The sequence below is a fragment of the Camellia sinensis genome, chromosome 11, assembly GCF_055761805.1.
Source record: "Camellia sinensis isolate YWXY chromosome 11, ASM5576180v1, whole genome shotgun sequence".
In the NCBI taxonomy this organism is placed as follows: domain Eukaryota; kingdom Viridiplantae; phylum Streptophyta; class Magnoliopsida; order Ericales; family Theaceae; genus Camellia; species Camellia sinensis.
Window position 1 is genome coordinate 167,586,568 of NC_138971.1, and position 19,534 is coordinate 167,606,101.

Here is a 19,534-nt window from a genome sequence, read left to right on the forward strand (position 1 = left end):
TCAAAAGTCAAAGATGGTGACAATTGTAATATCATTATTAATCCAATCCATTAAATTAAAAAATCTAAAGCTAAAAATATTTCATATATTAAATATATCGATTACACCTTAAAAGCCTAACAATCACCCATTACATGATCATCATCCAAATATTTATCAATTTTACACAATTTTATCTTTGGTGGTTGGAAATAATTTTTAAAAATTCAAAAATATTTTTTTTTGACATTTATTTTTGTCAAATTAGTTTATATTTTATCAAATTGACGACTTTGTCCTTAAAATTGAGCAATGGTATCTTCAATTATACTTATTTGGAATATGATTTAAAATTTAGAATCAAATTTGTCATAATTAAAAAGCCATGGATTAAAGTGACATGAGTCCCAAACTATAGGGACTGTTAGTGTAATTCGCCACTAAAAAAATAATAAAAATATATTACAAATAAAATTATCATTCGTCATTGTAAGAAAAATGATAATTTCATAAGAAATCATAAGGAATAATCATTATATTTTATTTCACTTGATCTCATTTTAGTAAACTAAACAGTGAATTAGAAAACGGTTGCAGAATCGAGTATGTAAAATGTACAAACAAACGTTTTAAATTACTTAACGTGCCTCATCAAATTCTATTTTAATTACAAAACCGTTACATACATGAAATTGTTATACAGAAATATACTAAAAAAATTTATTGTGTAATCAAGATTCATTAAATACAAAATCCACAATACATGAATTAAATCTACACCATGCATTCTTTGCTTGAGTCATTTTTTGTGCACCAATTTTATGCACATATTTTTATTAATGTAAAATTATATTCCAAGAGCACCCACTAATTTTCTTCCTAGTGGAGCTCCTTTTTTTTTAATTATTACTATTATTTTTTCATGTGAAGTATATTACATAAAGTTACTAACATAATCAGGGGCACATTTTGCATAAAAAACAAATTCAATTCAGAAGTTTCAATATAAAAAAATAATAAATAAAAAAAAGTTGATCAGACGGTTGGTATCATTCACATAAGAGATCATGAATTATATCAAGTGGGCCCAAAACCAAAATACAAAATTCAAAGAAAATGAGGTTGGTGATGAGTCGTTTTTGTATATATTAATCCCTAGGCTCACAGAGCTGCCTAGTGGCTTATGAGATATAGATGTATGTATGTTTCCCATAAAACGTAGAAAGCAATGAATTAACCAAATCACCAAACACACCCTTCAATTCATAGGAGAGGCTCACACAACAGTGACAGCTCAACCCTCCTTCCCTCCTTCCTCAGCCCACTTTCTTAAGAAAAATGCTTCATACCACTAATTTAACACCACTAATGCACCATTAATGATGTGGCATCATGTGGACCCACCACTGATGTGATAGTTTGGCCTTTGTTTTGTTTTATTTTTTTTTTCTTTACATTGTCATCTCATTAGTGGTGTTTTTAGAGTTTCAAATTTAGTACTCTAAATTATCACTCCTTTCTTAATTACTAAATCAAAAAAAAAAAAAAATTGAGATAAAGGGTTTGGACCATCCACCCCCTAATTTGATAACTGGAGCACAAATATTATTATTATTAAATTTTTTTTTGGGTGTGTGAACCTATTCAATATTTTTAAAATTTTCAATTTTTTTTTTTAAAAATCTAGTGTGTTTTAATGTTTTGATTAATAATTAAAAAACATACAAAAGAAAAAAATAACACATGAGAGTGATAAGTTGATTGATGATTAAGCTTAAAAAATCAATCTAATTTTTGAATTTCAATACCACTACTCTTATTATTTTGTTGGGTTAGTGAGTGGTGGTTTAATCTCTCTCTCTCTCTCTCTTTAATTCTTTGGCTTTCTCTTGTCTTGTCTTGTTTTTTTTCTTTTAATTTTTTTTAGAAAAAAAAATTCCTCTTTTTGCGTATTAATTTGGATTGATTTAGCTGTAGGAATTTTGATTATTCGAAGTATTAAAAACATAAGTTTGAATTGTTTAAAATTTTTATTCTGCAGCCACATAAAAATTGAAAATGAAGGGTGATTTATTCGGTAGTTTAGGAGTACGATTACATGGTGTTCTATAATATTATGATTGGTGAAAAAAGTAAAATATTAATTATATAATAGTCCCGAAATATCACGTGATTATACTCTCTCATCAATCACTATTCATTATACTCTTCATTATCTTCAATTACACAATACAAATAATTAATACTTCACTTTATTCACCCATCATACTATATTATGTGGTGTTTTGAGAAATTGGCAAAAAAAGTTGACTTTTTGACTTTTTTGGCCAAAGACCGGATTGTTTTGAATAAAAAAATTAATTTTTTTAACTAAATAAGTTAAAAAGTTAAAAAAATAACTTTTTACCATTGTTCCAAAAAAATGCTACGTAACCATACTTCCAAACTATCGAATAATTATCCCATTGGTGAAACACTACTAGAGAGTTCTCAAATCAGAGACTTTAATCTGCACCTAATAAAATTATTGTATGTAATTACCTAAGATTAATGTCGCCTAATCCAACTCACAATCCCAAGCTTAGCTGGGGTTGGGTTACCTTAGGTTAGGTTAGGTTAGGTTAGGGGTTTAGAACACAACCATTAATGGAATAATAAAAAATATATAAAAAAAAAAACTAAAAAAAGAAATTAAAATAAAAGCAAGCAAAATGTCAGGAGGCCACTGACCTCTTTCCCACACCTCTCTCCTTCGTCTCCTCTTTCATTGTAATGATTCTATAGCTCTCCTCTCTCTCTCTCTCTCTCTCTCTCTCTAGTTTTTATTTTTTATTTTCAAAACAAACAAAAGCAATCAAAATTCACAGTTCTAAAACTGCATACGCACTGTCTCTCTAATATCTATGTTCATAGCCTGAACACCTGCATCTTATTTTTTCTCTGTGTATATGTAAAAATCTGCAAGTTCACAGAAGTGTTAGCATATGTAAAAGTCTTATGTCTCAGATCCCGATATAGGACTCTCTCTCTCTCTCTCACCCATAACAAGAAAACTGCTTGCTTTTCTTCTTTTTCTACTCTTCTCTCTCCTCTTTCGCTCTATATCAACACACACATATATCACCATAGAGACCCTTTTGTGGTCCTCAACACTAACCCTGTTTTTTTACTTTCTTCACATACCCACATACCCTTTTATATACATTTATCTCTTCCACTACATAACCCTTTACTTTGATTCATATATACACACACATAAGACAGTGTTTGGTTGCTGAGAAAATGCAAGAACAAGGTCTAGCCATGATGGGTGGTGGTGGCGGTGGAGGAATTGGTGGTTTAACCGATATTTCGGTGTTTTCCGGCGCGCAAAACACCCAACTCAAGGCGGAGATCGCCACAAACCCTCTCTACGAGCAGCTTCTCGCCGCCCATGTGGCGTGCCTCCGTGTTGCCACGCCGATCGATCAGTTACCTCTTATCGACGCTCAGCTTTCTCAGTCACACCATCTTCTAAGGTCTTATGCTTCTCAGCACCACCACCATAACCATCCTCTCTCTCCTCATGAGAGGCAAGAGCTTGATAACTTTTTGGTGGGTTTTTTTTTTTTTTGATTATCCATTTTGATTTGTTGTTTGTTTGGTTATTTTTTTGAAGATTGAAAATGGATTTTGGTTAGTAATTAGGTTTTGTGGTGATTTTTTGTATTCACAGGCACAGTATATGCTTGTTTTGTGTTCTTTCAAAGAACAGCTTCAGCAACATGTCAGAGTCCATGCTGTTGAAGCTGTCATGGCCTGCCGTGAAATTGAACAGAACTTGCAAGTCCTCACTGGTACCCTTCCCTCTCTCTCTCTCTCTCTCTCTATATATATATATATATATATACAAAAACAAATGACATAGATATTGGAGATGATATTGGATCAAAGGACATATCTTGTGTGCTTGGTTGGAGATGTTTGGTATTTCAATCAGGTTTGAAAGAAAAACATTTCGAGTCCTTCAAAAATTTTCTTAATTTAAATTACAGTAATCTCTCATTTTATGTGTTAACTTTTGATTTATTATAAATTCAATCACATAAAATCCAATAACAATCTTATCATATCAAGGGGCTAAATTAACAAATTTAGATTATAAATTTTAAATATTGATTGGAGATAATTTGTATTTGAATAAGGATGATAAGATATTTATCAATATAGGCAATATTACTAATAATTCATATCGTTATTTAAAATTATCATTTTAATTGTTTTGATGGTTTGGTATTTTGATTGGGCTTTAACTTAGACACAAAGGATATGAAGTAATTTGGGGTTCTTGTAAGTTGCAAGTTTGTGTTGCCCTACAATTGGTGGGTGTGTGATGGGACCTACTTAAGAAATTTTTTTAGTTTATAGTTAGGAGGGTAGTTAGTTTGGTGATGTAGGGAACAAAAGAGAGAGAATACCAACAACTGATAGGGTGTTTATTGAAATATTTTGTTTCTAGAATAATTCTATTGTGAAACATTGATCGATTAATCTGAGCTTTGTAAAGACAAAACAAACATGATAGTGTTCATCACGTATTAGGGTTAAAGTCAAACAATTGGTAGACATAGATTGTTGATATCTTGTTACCTGATTAAATAAATTGGAGATGATCAAACTTGGAACCTAATTATTTCTTATTTTGTCATGTTATTATTACCATAAAGAAGTATGGGATCAATTAACTATTAATCTAACTACATGAGTATGTTGCTTGATTAAATGTATAAGGGTAACCTAAGGATTGACCTAGCGATAAATATTTGAGAATAATATTTAAAGCCTTGAGTTCGAGTTAATAATGGGTCACTTGCGGTATGCTTAGTCGTTAATTTTATGATATTAAATTAGTTGAGGTGTGCGCAAACTGGTTCCGACATCTAGTTATTAAAAAAAAACTATACAAGGCTTTGATTTTTTTTCTTTTATAACTCGATATCCAGCCCATTGAACTAATTAAATCAGGAGACTAATCCTACCATTTAGTTTCCGAGAATCTATTTGCATCCAAGAGATTTCGAATCTAAGACTTTTGGAGGGAACACACCCAGGTCCCAAGCCTTGACCATCAGACCAATCTCTTGAAGTTAAAGCTTTGATTTTCTATTGTAATATGGCTAAAATTGTGTGTTGAAGTGTGTTAATTGATAAAAAATAGTACAAATGAGACTAAATTTTGTATGTTATGTTTTGTTAATTTGAAAAGTGAATGAATTCGTTAGTAGTGCAGTTAAAATGTGTGTTAGATGAGCATAAAATTGTTTCTATGTTAACTATCTAGATGTGGGGGTGTAGCTCAAGCCCTTTTGCCTCTAATTTTTTGGGGAGTTTTGATGTTCGAGCTTTTGGAGACGAAATACTCAATTGTATTAATCTAACATACAAACTCACTAATATGCTAATATTTATCCAAAAAAAAGAGAAAAGAAAAGAAAAGAGGAGAACTTGAGTATAACACTTAAAATTGCTTAAGTCCTTGCTTCTATTTTGATCCCATCATAAATTGGATTTTTGTTTTGTTTTGTTTTGTTTTTTTGAAATTCTTGTGCACATAATTAAATTATTATGCTGCCTCTTTCAACAAAATTATTAAGCTGTCCAACTCTAGGAACTTATATACTATGTCTAATTTGAAAAGTGTTAGGTAATCTGATTTTTGTTGCAAGGTCTCTCTAACACATGTGCAAATGTTCGAATAAAAGAGACTCATTATATATTAGAGAGGTGGCTTGAAATAGATGGTAAAGAGAATACAAAGAGAGGATCCAGACTTGTGGCTTGGACTGATTGAAATCATTCTGTAGGCAAGAACATTTTTACTGCGTGGAAGAATTTGATTGACAAGACAGTAATTTCAAAATCCAAATCATCTGAGATTAAATTTTAAAGTTAGTTGTAAAGTAGATTTTATATTGATTAAAATGATCATAAAATTAAAATTTTGCTTATAGGATGAACTTCTAATGTCATGCAAAAGTGTAATTTACCTTAAAAACTATCACACATGAGATCTTGATGCAAATGTGATCTAATAAAATGTTTATTTTACATTAGCTTCATAATTGACTTGAGATGATCCGGACTCCTAATTTGGGAGCTCTCTTACTCTTTGCTTGCCCATGTTATGCTTTTCTAGAGGGATCATGAAGTATACCCTTACATTTTTTTATTTTTTTATTTTGTGTATGTGTGTGCGTGTGTGTGTTAATAATAGCTTATACGATGAACTTCTTAATGGGTATTGCTATAGAGATTATATTTTGTGTTGAATGACAAGTGCACAAGGTGCATGCTCATTTTTGCAATGCCTAGGTAATGAAATCACCTACGGGCCAGCCCATTAGTCTGTCTGGACCAAGTCTGTTGAGCAGAGCTTGGACCTAAGTTTTTGTGGCTCAGCCAAGCCTAATGTCAACCATTAATTGGCACCATAAATTTGCTGCTACAGTTTCAGTATTCTCGTGGGCATATTTAGATAGAGCTCTAAATGCTGAAATCACAGTTGTTGAAAGCATATGCTGAAATGAGACATGCGCCATATGCTTCCATTGGGCTGGGGTATCCATTGCCTACCACATAAGGCCTAAAATGCATTAGATAAAACAAGATAATCTTTGGGCACACATGTTATTCACATAAATCACAAAAATAAAAAATAAAAAATATTGTGAACCAACATTTTAGTTTTTTAGTTTGTTGATGGGAATATTGGAGTCAGTCTATGGGTGCACACTTTCAATTGTTATGATTTGATATGGTTGAGTTATGACTTAACCTGGCTTTTGTTGCAGTCACATGTGCTTTTAGTTTTGATGGGTTAATTTGAATTAAATTTGCAACTTTGATTGCAATTTAATGTGATTTGGTGATGACCTAAGTGGAGTTTTAATGTGTTGGATACAGGTGTGCACCATACGGGGCATGTAGTATGACAGAATTTTTAATAATTTAGGGGTAGACACAGTTTGTATTGGTTCATATTAGAGCCAAACTCAGAACCGAACCAACCACTTTTGACAAATTTTATTAATCCATAAACATTTAATGTCCGATTCTTTGACTTGTTTTTGTATTCCTATAATTGTTATTCTTAACCCGTTTAGCACACACACGAAAGTGCCAAGGTTCAAGATTTCTCTTATAAAATCTTGGAACTCTTTCATTTGCTGTGTTTTAAGATAGTCTAGCACTTAGTACAGGGGTTGCCTTGCACTTACTAATGGGTGGCCCAGTTGTACTAGGAACACATAAGATTTTTACATAATGAGTCACAAATGTGAGAAAGAGGTGGGTCACCTACATATTTTAGTTCCATTTGTGTTATTTTCCAGTAAATTTTTTCTGACTGGCAGCCCTACCTGCGAAGGAAAATAACTCATGTTTAACAACTACTAATGAATTTGTTTCTTTGTATGTGCTAAAGTATACCCATTTTGCATTTTATGCTATATGTATATGTAGAGTGCATATTCTTTAGCAATTTGAAACAGAAACCCAAAAACAAAATGAACATGAAAACATGAATTGGAATTTATAGTCATATACCACCTCAAGTTCTAACAAACTGTAATTTCAGGAGTTAGTCTAGGCGAAGGAACAGGTGCGACTATGTCAGATGATGAGGATGAACTGCAAATGGATTTCTCACTAGATCAATTTGGTGGTGACGGACATGACATGATGGGGTTTGGTCCTCTGATTCCGACAGAATCTGAAAGGTCTCTCATGGACAGAGTTCGCCAAGAATTGAAGGTCGAGCTCAAGCAGGTGAGCTTTTGCAAGTGTATTAACTTTTAGTGATTTTGTTTAGTATGAAGATATCACAGAAACAATCTCTCCAAAAATAGAAATAAAAGTATGTATCTTGATCCCCATATTGATGTACGATCATAATCACACACTAAACTAAGAAATTATTATGTGTAGAATTTAATTTTTGTGATTGCTTTTGGATATGTTAACAAGCTCATATTTTGGAGTTGATTGATTCACTATAATTTAACTTATTTAATTGTTAGTATAATAGTATTAAGGCAAACAACTGGTTTCTTTTAGCTTCCTTTTGTAGTTTAATTTCCTTGTGTGGTGTTTATGATTTGGGAAAAATTAATTTCATTTCTTAGTTTTTATGGGTCTAAGGTTTGCAGTGTCAAAGTTGGTAAATTATTAGTTTTTTTTTTTACTTTGGCGTCAACGTACTAATAGGCCTCAACTTAGAGGTGTCGCCTTAGGTTCACCCTGCCCCAGATCCTACTTTAACCGGAGTTTTGTGCTCCCCTTTTTATGAAAAGTTAGAAGAACTTTGCAAAGAGTAGAGTAGACTATTATTTTCCCCCTTTTTTCGCAAGAAAAATTTGGAAAAGTTGGGTTTGCAATTGAGAAAATACTTCAAACTTTTGTGACCCGATAGTAAATTAACTGCAGCTTTCAAAATCAAAATAACTATTTAAAGATGCTAAATAACATGGGCAATGCCTAAATATCCAAATTTCTTGTAGTCTGGGTTATTGTTTCATGTAAGTGATTGTATGCTTCCTCTTTGTTTTGCAGGGATTTAGGTCGAGGATTGAAGATGTCAGAGAGGAGATATTAAGAAAAAGAAGGGCAGGGAAATTACCGGGGGACACCACCTCAGTGTTGAAAAATTGGTGGCAGCAACATGCTAAATGGCCTTACCCAACTGTGAGCAACTAACTTCAGCAATTACCATACCAACAATTTTTCAAGTTTTCAGTTTTCTAATTTTGTTATTTAATTAAAATTTCTGAATTCAGTTTCAGCAGCATTTTAGGTCCTAAATTCCAACACAACAGCATAAAAATATCTGAAAATTTTGAAATTCAATGAAATATATATCGTAAAATATATAGGATAGCGTGGATCCTGATAATAGTAATTTGATATTTTCGCACTTGTGGTATGTAGTCCTCATTCTACATGTATATATAGCTGGGGGTGGCTATCTCATAATTTCGTTTATAACTTCTTCAGATCATAGTGAAGCGGTGGTGACTGTAGAAGCGGTAGCCCCTAGTTTTGGAGGGAACCGTGTAAATGCTATGTTTTTGTGTGTATATGATATACAATTTCTGTTTATTGTTCTTATCTGTTTTTTTTTTTTTTTTGCCTCATTTATCCTAGTTAGGGGTTCCATAATTCCTAACAAAGTATGTGTTAGTGATGTTAAATAAACAAATACAACCAAACAGGGCAGGGAAAATGGGATGGAAAAATATAAAGAGGATGTTGGATTGAAACCAAACTGAAGAGGCAATAACTGTTTTGTTTTGAATGTTGTTGTGATGTGTTTGATGCATCAAATTTAATTGCTGCAATGCTTTTCAAAATCTAAGTCACTTCACCACTTTCAATTAATGTGAGTTTTGTGTATGGGTCAGACTTCAGTAACGATCATTTCATTTTGTGAAATTTTCAGGAAGATGACAAAGCGAAACTTGTGGAGGAGACGGGCTTGCAGCTAAAGCAAATCAACAATTGGTTCATCAACCAAAGGAAGCGAAACTGGCATAGCAACTCGCAGTCGGTGACAGCTCTCAAGTCCAAGCGCAAAAGGTAGACATGCAATCCATTGATCTGATTTGTTTCAACTGAAGAATAGAGACTGAAGAGTACAGAGTGTGTCTGTATATATAGCTTTCATATAGAACATCCATGGCAGACATCTAGCCAACAATGGTTTAAAAATAATTTAAAAATTAAAAAAAAAAAAAAAATGAAGTGGGAAAATTGGTAGTTAGATGAGTCTACAGAACAGGTACACAATGTAGTGATTGGTGTTTAGAATGGTATACTTGTTGTAAGGGTGTAAATTTCTATGTTCACAAGAGTGAAAACTAACATATTTGTTCTATTATGTTAACTTGCAGTAATGCTAAGGGCACAAAATTAGAACGTAAAAAGAGCACATAAAATGTGTTGTATGGTTGACATTTATCTTCATTGTGATGTGGGCCACAGTTGAAATAGTATCTCAACCACACAATACATTTTTTGTGTTCTTTCTGTGTTCTAATTCTGCACGATTAGCATTACTTCTATTACTTGAGACACACTGTAATTGATTGATATAGCTTCTCACCTGCTAGTTTATTTGAATTTTTTGTGATGTATTGTATGTCCAATATAAATTTTGAATTTGGATTCTCATAACATGCTCTTGTTAAACCAAATCAAATTAAATCTGTATCCTGATCAAGTATAGTTGTTTATATGGATGTTTTTTTCCCTCCATTTTGTTATGTCAAGAGTTGTATGTTCAGTTATATTAAATTAATTTATATTTTCAAAACATGCTTTCATAGTATGGAACCATGAGGTTCATTGACAGTGAGATTTGTGTTGTTATTTGAGTTGTAGTTTTTTACCAAATAACCTGTTCTAGCATATTGTACCTTTTTCTTTTTTGGTTAGCATAATTTATATAACGTGTAACGTTATGATAAGGACCTTCAATCTGTTGATTTGAAATTGAATACAAAAAACAAAGCTGTTATCTGAACTCATTGATTCATGAAGAATGATGGGAAAAGATGTGGTTTTCATTGTGATTTTATCTTAGTAGTTATTACTTCAAATTTATTGATATCTTCGGAAACTAGTGATTTTTTTTTTTTTTTTTGGTACATCAGAATGAAAAAAACACAAACAGGGACTAAGCCCTTTTCCTAGCTAACCCAACCATATTAGAGACCAAGAGTTCTCTGATTTCAACAGGTGGGTCGTTTACAACAAGGATGTCCTTAGGTTGGTCAGCTCCGAGTTTAGCCATTGCATCGGCACATAGATTTCCGTCTCTGTAAGTGTGTTGTACAGTGCATTGACAGTCATTGAATATTATCCTTGCATCATCCACTAGGCCTTAGAGTAGGTGATGGTCTCCAGGACCTCCTTTAAGTAGCTTCACTACTTTAGCTGCATCTGTTTCAATTATCACCTTGTGGAAACCTCTTTAAAGGATGATGGTGAGGCCTTTGTAACAACCAATAATTCTGCCTCAAGGCTGGTACATGTCTCAAGTTTGCCATAGAATCCATAGATCTATGCTCCTGTTTCATCTCGGAATAGGTCTCCAAAACCTTTAGGTTAGCCATTTTGTAGCAGCCATCAATGTTCATCTTGAGGGTATTTGAAGGAGGACAATTCCACTTGATTAGCATAACTGCTGGTCTTGGGTTAGTAACAGACAAAATGAAAGCTTGGTTGATCTCTCTGGAAAAATATGATATGAACTTAACGCTTTCAAAAATGTTGGTAGTTTTATCAAACCAAACCAAGCCTTAAGTCGCATCAAATGTGATCGGTTATATGAATCATTTTTCTCCACACGGCCTTATCAAAGGCCATTCTGTTAGTCAAATTAAGTAGATCCATATCTCTATTTGCAACGCTAGCCAACGTTAATTTAGGCCTACCCGGTCCCCTAACACTTCTATTTACCGTTACAGTATCGCATCTCTTCACTACTGCCTCTGTTGGTCTCCGTTGAATATGACCAAATCATCTCAGTCGATTTTCTCTCAACTTATCTTCTATCGGTGCTACTTCTACCTATTCTCGAATACACTCATTCCTAATTCTGTCTTGTTTCTTGGTTGCCCAATACTCTGTCCCATACAATATCGTAGGTCTAATAGCCGTTTTATAGAACTTACCTTTTAGTCTAATGGGTATTCGTTTATCGCATAGTACCTCAGATGCACTTCTCTACTTGTATCATCCCGCCTTTATCCTATGGGCTACATCCACATCAATCTTCCCTGTTGTTGTGATAATCGATCTTAAATAATGAAAATGTTCACTCTTAGGCAGTTCTTGGTTCTCAATCTTCACTTCTCCTCTACTTTCATTGTTACTGTTGCTAAATTTACACTCTATGTAATATGTCTTAGTTCTGCTTATCTAGAATCCTTTAGATTCAAGAGCTTCTCTCTAAATCTCTAACTTTGTGTTAATTCCTTCTCTAGTCTCATCCACTAGCATGATATCGTCTGCAAAAAGCATACACCATGGCACGTCATTCTGAATATTTATCGTCAACTCATTCATAACTAAAGCAAAAAGATAAGAACTTAAGGTAGATCCTTGGTGTAACCCTACAATGATAGAAAATTCATTTGCTTCTCCAACAAACGATCTAATAATGGTTATCGCCCCTTCATACATGTCCCTAATCACATCAATCTAAGCTTTTGTTACCTATTTTTTCTCTAACACCCACCATATTATATCCCGAGGCACTGTATCATATGCTTTCTCAAGGTCAATAAACATCATATGAAGGTCTCTTTTCTTTTCTCTATACTTTTCTATTACTCTCTTCAAAAGATAGATCACTTCCATTGTTGACCTGTCAGGTATAAATCAAAATTGATTCTTTGACACCTTTGTTGTATCTCGCAATCGGCGTTCCATCACCTTCTCCCACACTTTTATTATATGACACATTAGCTTGATTCATTTATAGTTGTTGCAATTTTGGACATATCTTTTACTCTTATAGATTGGCATTAAAATGCTCATTCTTCACTCATCTGGCATATTCTTAGTCAACAAAATTTTGTTAAACAACCTAGTCAACCAAGCAACTTTTTTTTACCCAAACACTTCCAAGCTTCAATAGAGATGTCATTGGGTCCTAAAGTCTTATTTGATTTCATCTTCTTAAGTGCAATCTCCACTTCAAAATTCTTAATCTTATGATAGAACCTATAGTCTTGGTTTATTGTATTACTGGCTATTTCTTCCTCTATTGCCGTACCTCCATGTTCCTCATTTAATAGTTTCTCAAAATAGTTCTTCCATCTATCCTTAATCTCTTCATCCTTCACTAATACCTTAGAATCCTCACTCTTGATGCATTTAACTTGATTAAAATATCTTGTTTTCCTCTTCTGTATCTTAGCAAGTTTGTATACCCTCTTTTCTCTCTCCTTATCATCTACTCTAGTGTATAGGTCATCAAAAGCTTTCAACTTAGTTTTTGTTACTACTTTCTTGACCTCCTTATTAGTCAATCTATAGCTCTTAAGATTTTTCTCAATTCTATCATTCTGTTACTTTTTGAAGCACTCTTTTTTTGCTTTAACTATCGCTTGAACCTCTTCCCTCCACTACCAAGTTTCCCTAGAGTTGGGTCCTATTCCTTTCGACTCTCCAAGCACTTCCCTTAAGATTCCCCTCACACAATTGGCCATCGAGTTCCACATAGTGTTAGCATCATATTCCAAGTCCCAAGTACCTTTTTTATCCATTCTATTCTTAAATATTTCTAGTTTATCCCCTTTTAGGTCCCACCATCCTTCTTAGCTTGGTATTGCTCTCTAAAATATAAATCTAGTACGAAAATCTTATGTTGAGAGGCCAGGCTTTCTCCAGGAATTACCTTACAATCATTGCATTTTAGGTGGTCCACTTTTCTCACTAAGAAATAATCTATTTGGCTTTTAACTGACCCACTCTTAAAGATTATCAAACGCTCTTCCCTCTTTTTATATACAGTATTGGCCACCACTAAGTCAGAAGACAATGCAAAATCTAAGATACTCTCTCTACTTTCATTTTTGTCACCAAAACCGCATCCACCATGCACCATTTCATAGCCTAGTTTGTCTATGTCTACATGGTCATTAAAATCTCCACCTATAACTAGGTTCTCTTTTACGAGTATCTCCTGTAAGATCTCATCCATTTGCTTCCAAAAATCCCTTTAGACTGATCATCTAAACCTACTTGAGGGGTGTATGCATTAATAACGTTTACTAAATTCCCTCCAATAACTAGTTTAACTAATATAATCCTATCCCATTTTCTAATGACCGCTACTACATTCTCCATAAGACCCTTGGCAATTATGATTCCTACCCCATTCTTACGTCTATCCTTACTACTATAATACAATTTAAAACTGATATCCTTAATTTTCTTAACTTTCTTACCTGTCCACTTAGTTTCTTGTGTGCAAACTATACTAATTCTCCTCCTAATCATAACATCTACCAATTTCAGATTTTCCAGAGAGTGATTGAAAAAATAGTGCACCAAGGAGTATTTTTTCCAGAATTGTTTTTATTTTTTAGATTGCATAACAACCAATTCTTCTAAGATGAATTTCTCATCTCAAGGTACCAGTTTCTGGTGAAAATTGCCACCCACACATTCTTAGCTTCAGAACTAGTTCTAAAGAGGTGGTCCAAATCTTCCATCTCGAAACTAGTGATTTCAATTTGCTAAATATCTCGTTAGCCTCCGAGAAAATTTTGTATGTAATAGATGTTCTCTTACATAGACATGGGGCGCACACATTATAGAACCCACTTCTTTACGAAAGGAAGATACACCAGTATGATGCACCCGTTACGTATAATACTTACAAATTTGGAAAGTCTCTATTTTAAAATTATAAAGTGCAAGTTAAAAAGTCACTACTAAAAAGTCGACTATTCTTTCTACCCTTCATTACGTATTTTTATGAAAAATCAAAAACCAACTAAAATAATTAATTTCCAAAACAATTCTTGAGTATGGTGCAAAGTATTTACTTGATGTTTAACATTTGGAAGCACCATTTAATAAAATATGCAAGTAGGCCACTTATGCAATTATGTTAGTGATATCCACTTACTACATATGACCATGATCAATACATGTAAGCTAATTTAATTTCATTGATCATTTGTCTCACAGGAAGATTTATTCTCCCTAAATAAATAAATAAATAATTCCCATAAAGGAAAGGAGAAGGCTAATGCTCCCTCCATTAAATCACTTCCAACACAGAAATAACAATTTTCAAACTTTAAAACGGTAAAAAGAGAACTAAAAAGGATAAGTGAGAAGGACACCCATTAAGTTGTAATGTATTAATGAATTAATATACAATTATATAGCAAATTAAAAAGCAAAAAAGGAATTGAAGGAAGCATATACAAAAAGAGCCATATATCCTTCAATGGACAGCCTAAAAGGAGAAAATGAAAGCTACAATAATATTAGGGACACTAGGATAGGGATTTGAAACTAGGGCCGTGTGTCGCAATGTAAGGAACATATCTCACACTATTATTAAAGTAATTTGGTGGACATTTTTTTTTATTGAAACTGATCTTTTTTACTACATGATATAATTAAAAAAATGAAATTCAATTACTATTAAAACTTATCTTTGTCGTTAAAACTTTTAAATATGTATCTGTTATTGGTGTATGTTAGTTGGACCCAACTAATTAAATAAAAAATAAAAATAAAATCGGCTCTTTAGGGGGGAAAATCCCTATCAAGAAATAAATAGACCCTACATCCAATATCCTTCACTAGCCATTCCAAAACGAGAACATGAAAGTTAGTAGCAGTCCAAAGGTCCCTGGTATTGTAGTTTCACAAAGAGATGGTTATTTTTAAAGACAAAAATATGTCTAACATGCGATAAGAATAATATTAGAGATCCATAAAATTTACTCAGAAAAAGTAATATGTATGATTAAGATTTATCCTAAGCGTAGATTACACTATGCAAGAGTTGAATTTGAATTACACATTATTTTTTTGGATAAATTCTCGATAAGTTTTCTAGGATCCTAACTTTTTCAATAATGACATTGGCTTAGATTTCATAGAGAAATGTAATATCACAAATATTTACATTCATTCATTGAAAAATAAAATAACCCATCAATTTTTTTGATTTATAATTACAAAAAATGCCGTTGTCACCATGAAATGGTTCTCAATCAGTTTCTTGATCACCAGCAAGTTTTGAAAAGAATCAATGCATTGAGCCCACTACTTATCCTAGCTTGGCTCCGATAAAAGGATGGTGTTGTGATGATCTCGAGACGATTGTTGTTTATTGGGTGATCCTCTATGGAACTGGCAATTCAAAATCGTCAAAGAAATTGCAAATGGACTGTCTTTTCTTCATTCTAATGACCTAATTCATAGTAACTTGAAGATGAGCAGTGTTTTCATTGATTTCAGCGACGGAGCGATATTGGGTGATTATGGTTTCATGAATTGTGATCATAAGAAAGCTGAATGTATAATTTAATTAGTTGATAATCTCATATATGTCTAATCTAATTAAAAAAGTGTTGTGTTCTGAATTATCAATTTTTTTTTAAAAAAAAAATGCTTATGTAAAATTCTATGAATTGTGCCATCGTTTTCTTTGAATTGTGCGCCATCCTTTTCTTTGAATTGTTGGGGAGAGAAAATCTATTTATCCAGAAAATAGAAAAAATTATAATTAATAACGATAAGTTTGAACACTTTATGGAACTTTAGAAAACTTTTAATAGATGTATTGAGTTGTAAGTCTACTAAATGGGATTTATAAATAAATCTCTCATTTTGAAAATATATTTTTTAATTTTCTAGCTTTTGGGGCTAGTCATCTTCTACAAAGCTAGGAACTAGGCCTCCAACAAACCCAAAAGATTAAAGTTGGAAGCCCATAAAAGTGCTGCAAATACATTTGGGCCTACTGGCTGAAAGTTAGAAGGCCGAGCCCAGAAAATGGGAAGGCCGAATCTAAACAAATATAGCCCAACGCAATGAGAGACTTAACCAACTTAGACCATTTCAATTGAGTGAGCTGTCTAAATTAAGGTAGTAATTAATTTCATTTGAAGCGTAGCATACTTTATGTAAACAAAAGACTCAACCATTTTAATTAATAAAAAAATACATTTTGTTTATATATATAAAAAATTTAAAAACTCCGCAAAAACCGAATCATGCTTTACTTATTTCATGAACAGTCTGTTTCACTGAATCTCATTATCAAATGCTGCAATAAATTTTCTAAAATTAATTAAAATTAAAGAAAAAATTATAATTTTTTTAAGGATTTGACCTTTAAATAATAAAATAAATTTTGAATTTTTTATTTTATCAATTTAAATTCTAATATTTTTATTTATTTTTAATTTAAACCATATATCTATTTTCATTAAGTAAATTGATGAAAATTTATATTTTAATCATTAAACTCAATATAAAGATGTACATAAAATGTCTAAAATATCATTTTTTTTTTGTTGAATTTAATAAATAAAGTACAATTTTTTGCTAGTTTATTTAACAAAAAATATATCAATGGTTTAAATTAAAAATTTTAAATTTAAGTTGATAAAATTAAAATTTTAAATTTTATTTTAAAACAATAATAGAAATCTCAAAAAAATTATTAAATCATTTATCAAACACTCGTGTGGATCACATTCCTATGTTTGGTAAAAAATTATTAGAATTTCTAGTAGTTGTTCGACATGTCCTAAAATAATTATTTTATTTAGATCATAATTATCTTATTTAAGTCATATTATTTTTCTATCAAATCACTTCAAATTCAACCTACATTTCACATTTTTCATAAAAATTCAAAAAGTATACTAATTTAACACTTTTCAAACAATTTTTTAATATATATATATATGTATATATATTTTTGCCCAAAATTATATTAGATGTGGTTGTTGAAATGTAAGGCGCATAGAGGGACAGTGCATCGGTGTCCTGTGCTAAACATTGTTTTTAATCTGCGACAATGCTACGTAGCTCAAATTTTGTGACTCAAAAGTGGCTCAAATGGCCAAAACGACGTCGTTTTGAGTACAGAGCAACATAATAATGGCCAAAACGACGTCGTTTTGGCCATTTGAGCCACTTTTGAGCCACAAAATTTGAGCTACGAGACATTTTCCTTTAATCTGATGGCGACGTTTTTGGTATCCGTCGATCGTTCGTCTGGACAAAAAGTAAATTTTATAATTTGAATAATTTAAGTTATGCAATTAAAATAATTATTTTATTGAGAAATTTATTTATAAATTTCATTTAAAGGAGTAATTTATTTATTGAGAAATTTATTTTTAAGTCTAATTTGATGAGTAATTTTTTTTTTTAATTTTAAAATTTGGCAACTTGAACATAAACCACACACAATTATGGAGCCCACACTGCATGCTCTAGAATAATATCATCAAATGATTCATTTTTTATTTAATTATATGTTTTTAAGGCATATTTTAATATTTTTTTAATTTTTTAATAAAAACTATGTGGAAAAGCAAAAAAAAGTAATATGATAACTTATAATAACTTTTTAATTTAACTAAAGTACTTAGGCTCCGTTTGTTTCACTGGATATAAAATAGAAGATATAATATGATGTGAAATTTAGTCAGGATATATAAGATTAGATATATGTTATGCATGTTTGTTTTACAAAATATATTGTGGGATATACCAAGTAATTTCCAAGATTGCCTTAATAATATTATATTATATTAAATTAAATTAAATAATATTATATTATATTAAATTCAAAATTTATATTAAATTATATTCAATAATATTATATTATATTAAATTAAATTAAATTAAATAATATTATATTATATTAAATTCAAAATTTGTATTAAATTTAATATTTATATTAAATTAAATTCAATAATTATATTATATTAAATTAAATTAAATTAAATAATATTATATTATATTAAATTCAAAATTGTATTAAATTTAATATTTATATTAAATTAAATTCAATAATTATATTATATTAAATTAAATTAAATAATATTATATTATATTATATTAAATTAAATTAAATTCAATAATTTATATTAAATTAAATTCAATAATATTATATTATATTAAATTCAAAATTTGTATTAAATTATATTATATTAAATTCAATTCAATAATATTATATTATATTAAATTAAATTCAATAATTTATATTAAATTAAATTCAATAATATTATATTAAATTAAATTAAATTCAATAATATTATATTATATTAAATTCAAAATTTGTATTAAATTATATTATATTAAATTAAATTAAATTCAATAATATTATATTATATTATATATTATATTAAATTCAATAATATTTATATTATATTAAATTCAATAATTATATTGTATTAAATTCAAAAAAATATATTAAATTATATTATGTTAGATAGACAAAAGGGTAAATTGGACTTTTTACATCATATCCCAACCAAGGGGATATGGGGAGCTTCTATATACACACACCAAACACCCTCAATACACACACTTAATGAAGGAGGTGTGTAGAAAGTGTAGTGAGGAGAGATGTGTAGAGAGTGGATGTTGTGTGTGTAAATAGAAGCTCCCGGGGATATGATATAATGGGGGGTATTGTATATCCTCCACTTTTGAGGGATATACAATCCCACCAGATATTATATCCCCTTCAAAAAAAAAAATTGCAAACATGAGATATATGGACCCCACCGGATATAATATCCAATCTCAATCTTCATATCTCCCAATCAAACAGGGCCTTAGTCGCCAAGAGTATTTTTAATTCTCTATATCATCAAAATTGAATAAAAATTTAAAAATTGAAAACTTGATTTGATATGAAATGTTTCAATAGTTTTTTACTAAACAATAATGGTAGAGATTCTAAAAATTTTACTAATTTTTTTACCAAATATCTCATATGGGTGTAAGACTCACA

At 31.0% G+C, this 19,534-nt stretch overlaps 1 protein-coding gene across 1 annotated transcript; it reads left to right on the plus strand.

Annotated features, from left to right (window-relative positions):
* Positions 1–2,492: 2,492 nt before the first annotated feature.
* On the plus strand, positions 2,493–10,188 carry LOC114306290 (homeobox protein knotted-1-like 7). Its single transcript, XM_028251502.2, has 5 exons — positions 2,493–3,573; positions 3,695–3,815; positions 7,595–7,785; positions 8,569–8,700; positions 9,455–10,188. The coding sequence occupies exons 1-5, from the start codon at positions 3,262–3,264 to the stop codon at positions 9,593–9,595; spliced, it is 897 nt and encodes a 298-aa protein (XP_028107303.1). The 5' UTR covers positions 2,493–3,261; the 3' UTR covers positions 9,596–10,188.
* Positions 10,189–19,534: the final 9,346 nt, after the last annotated feature.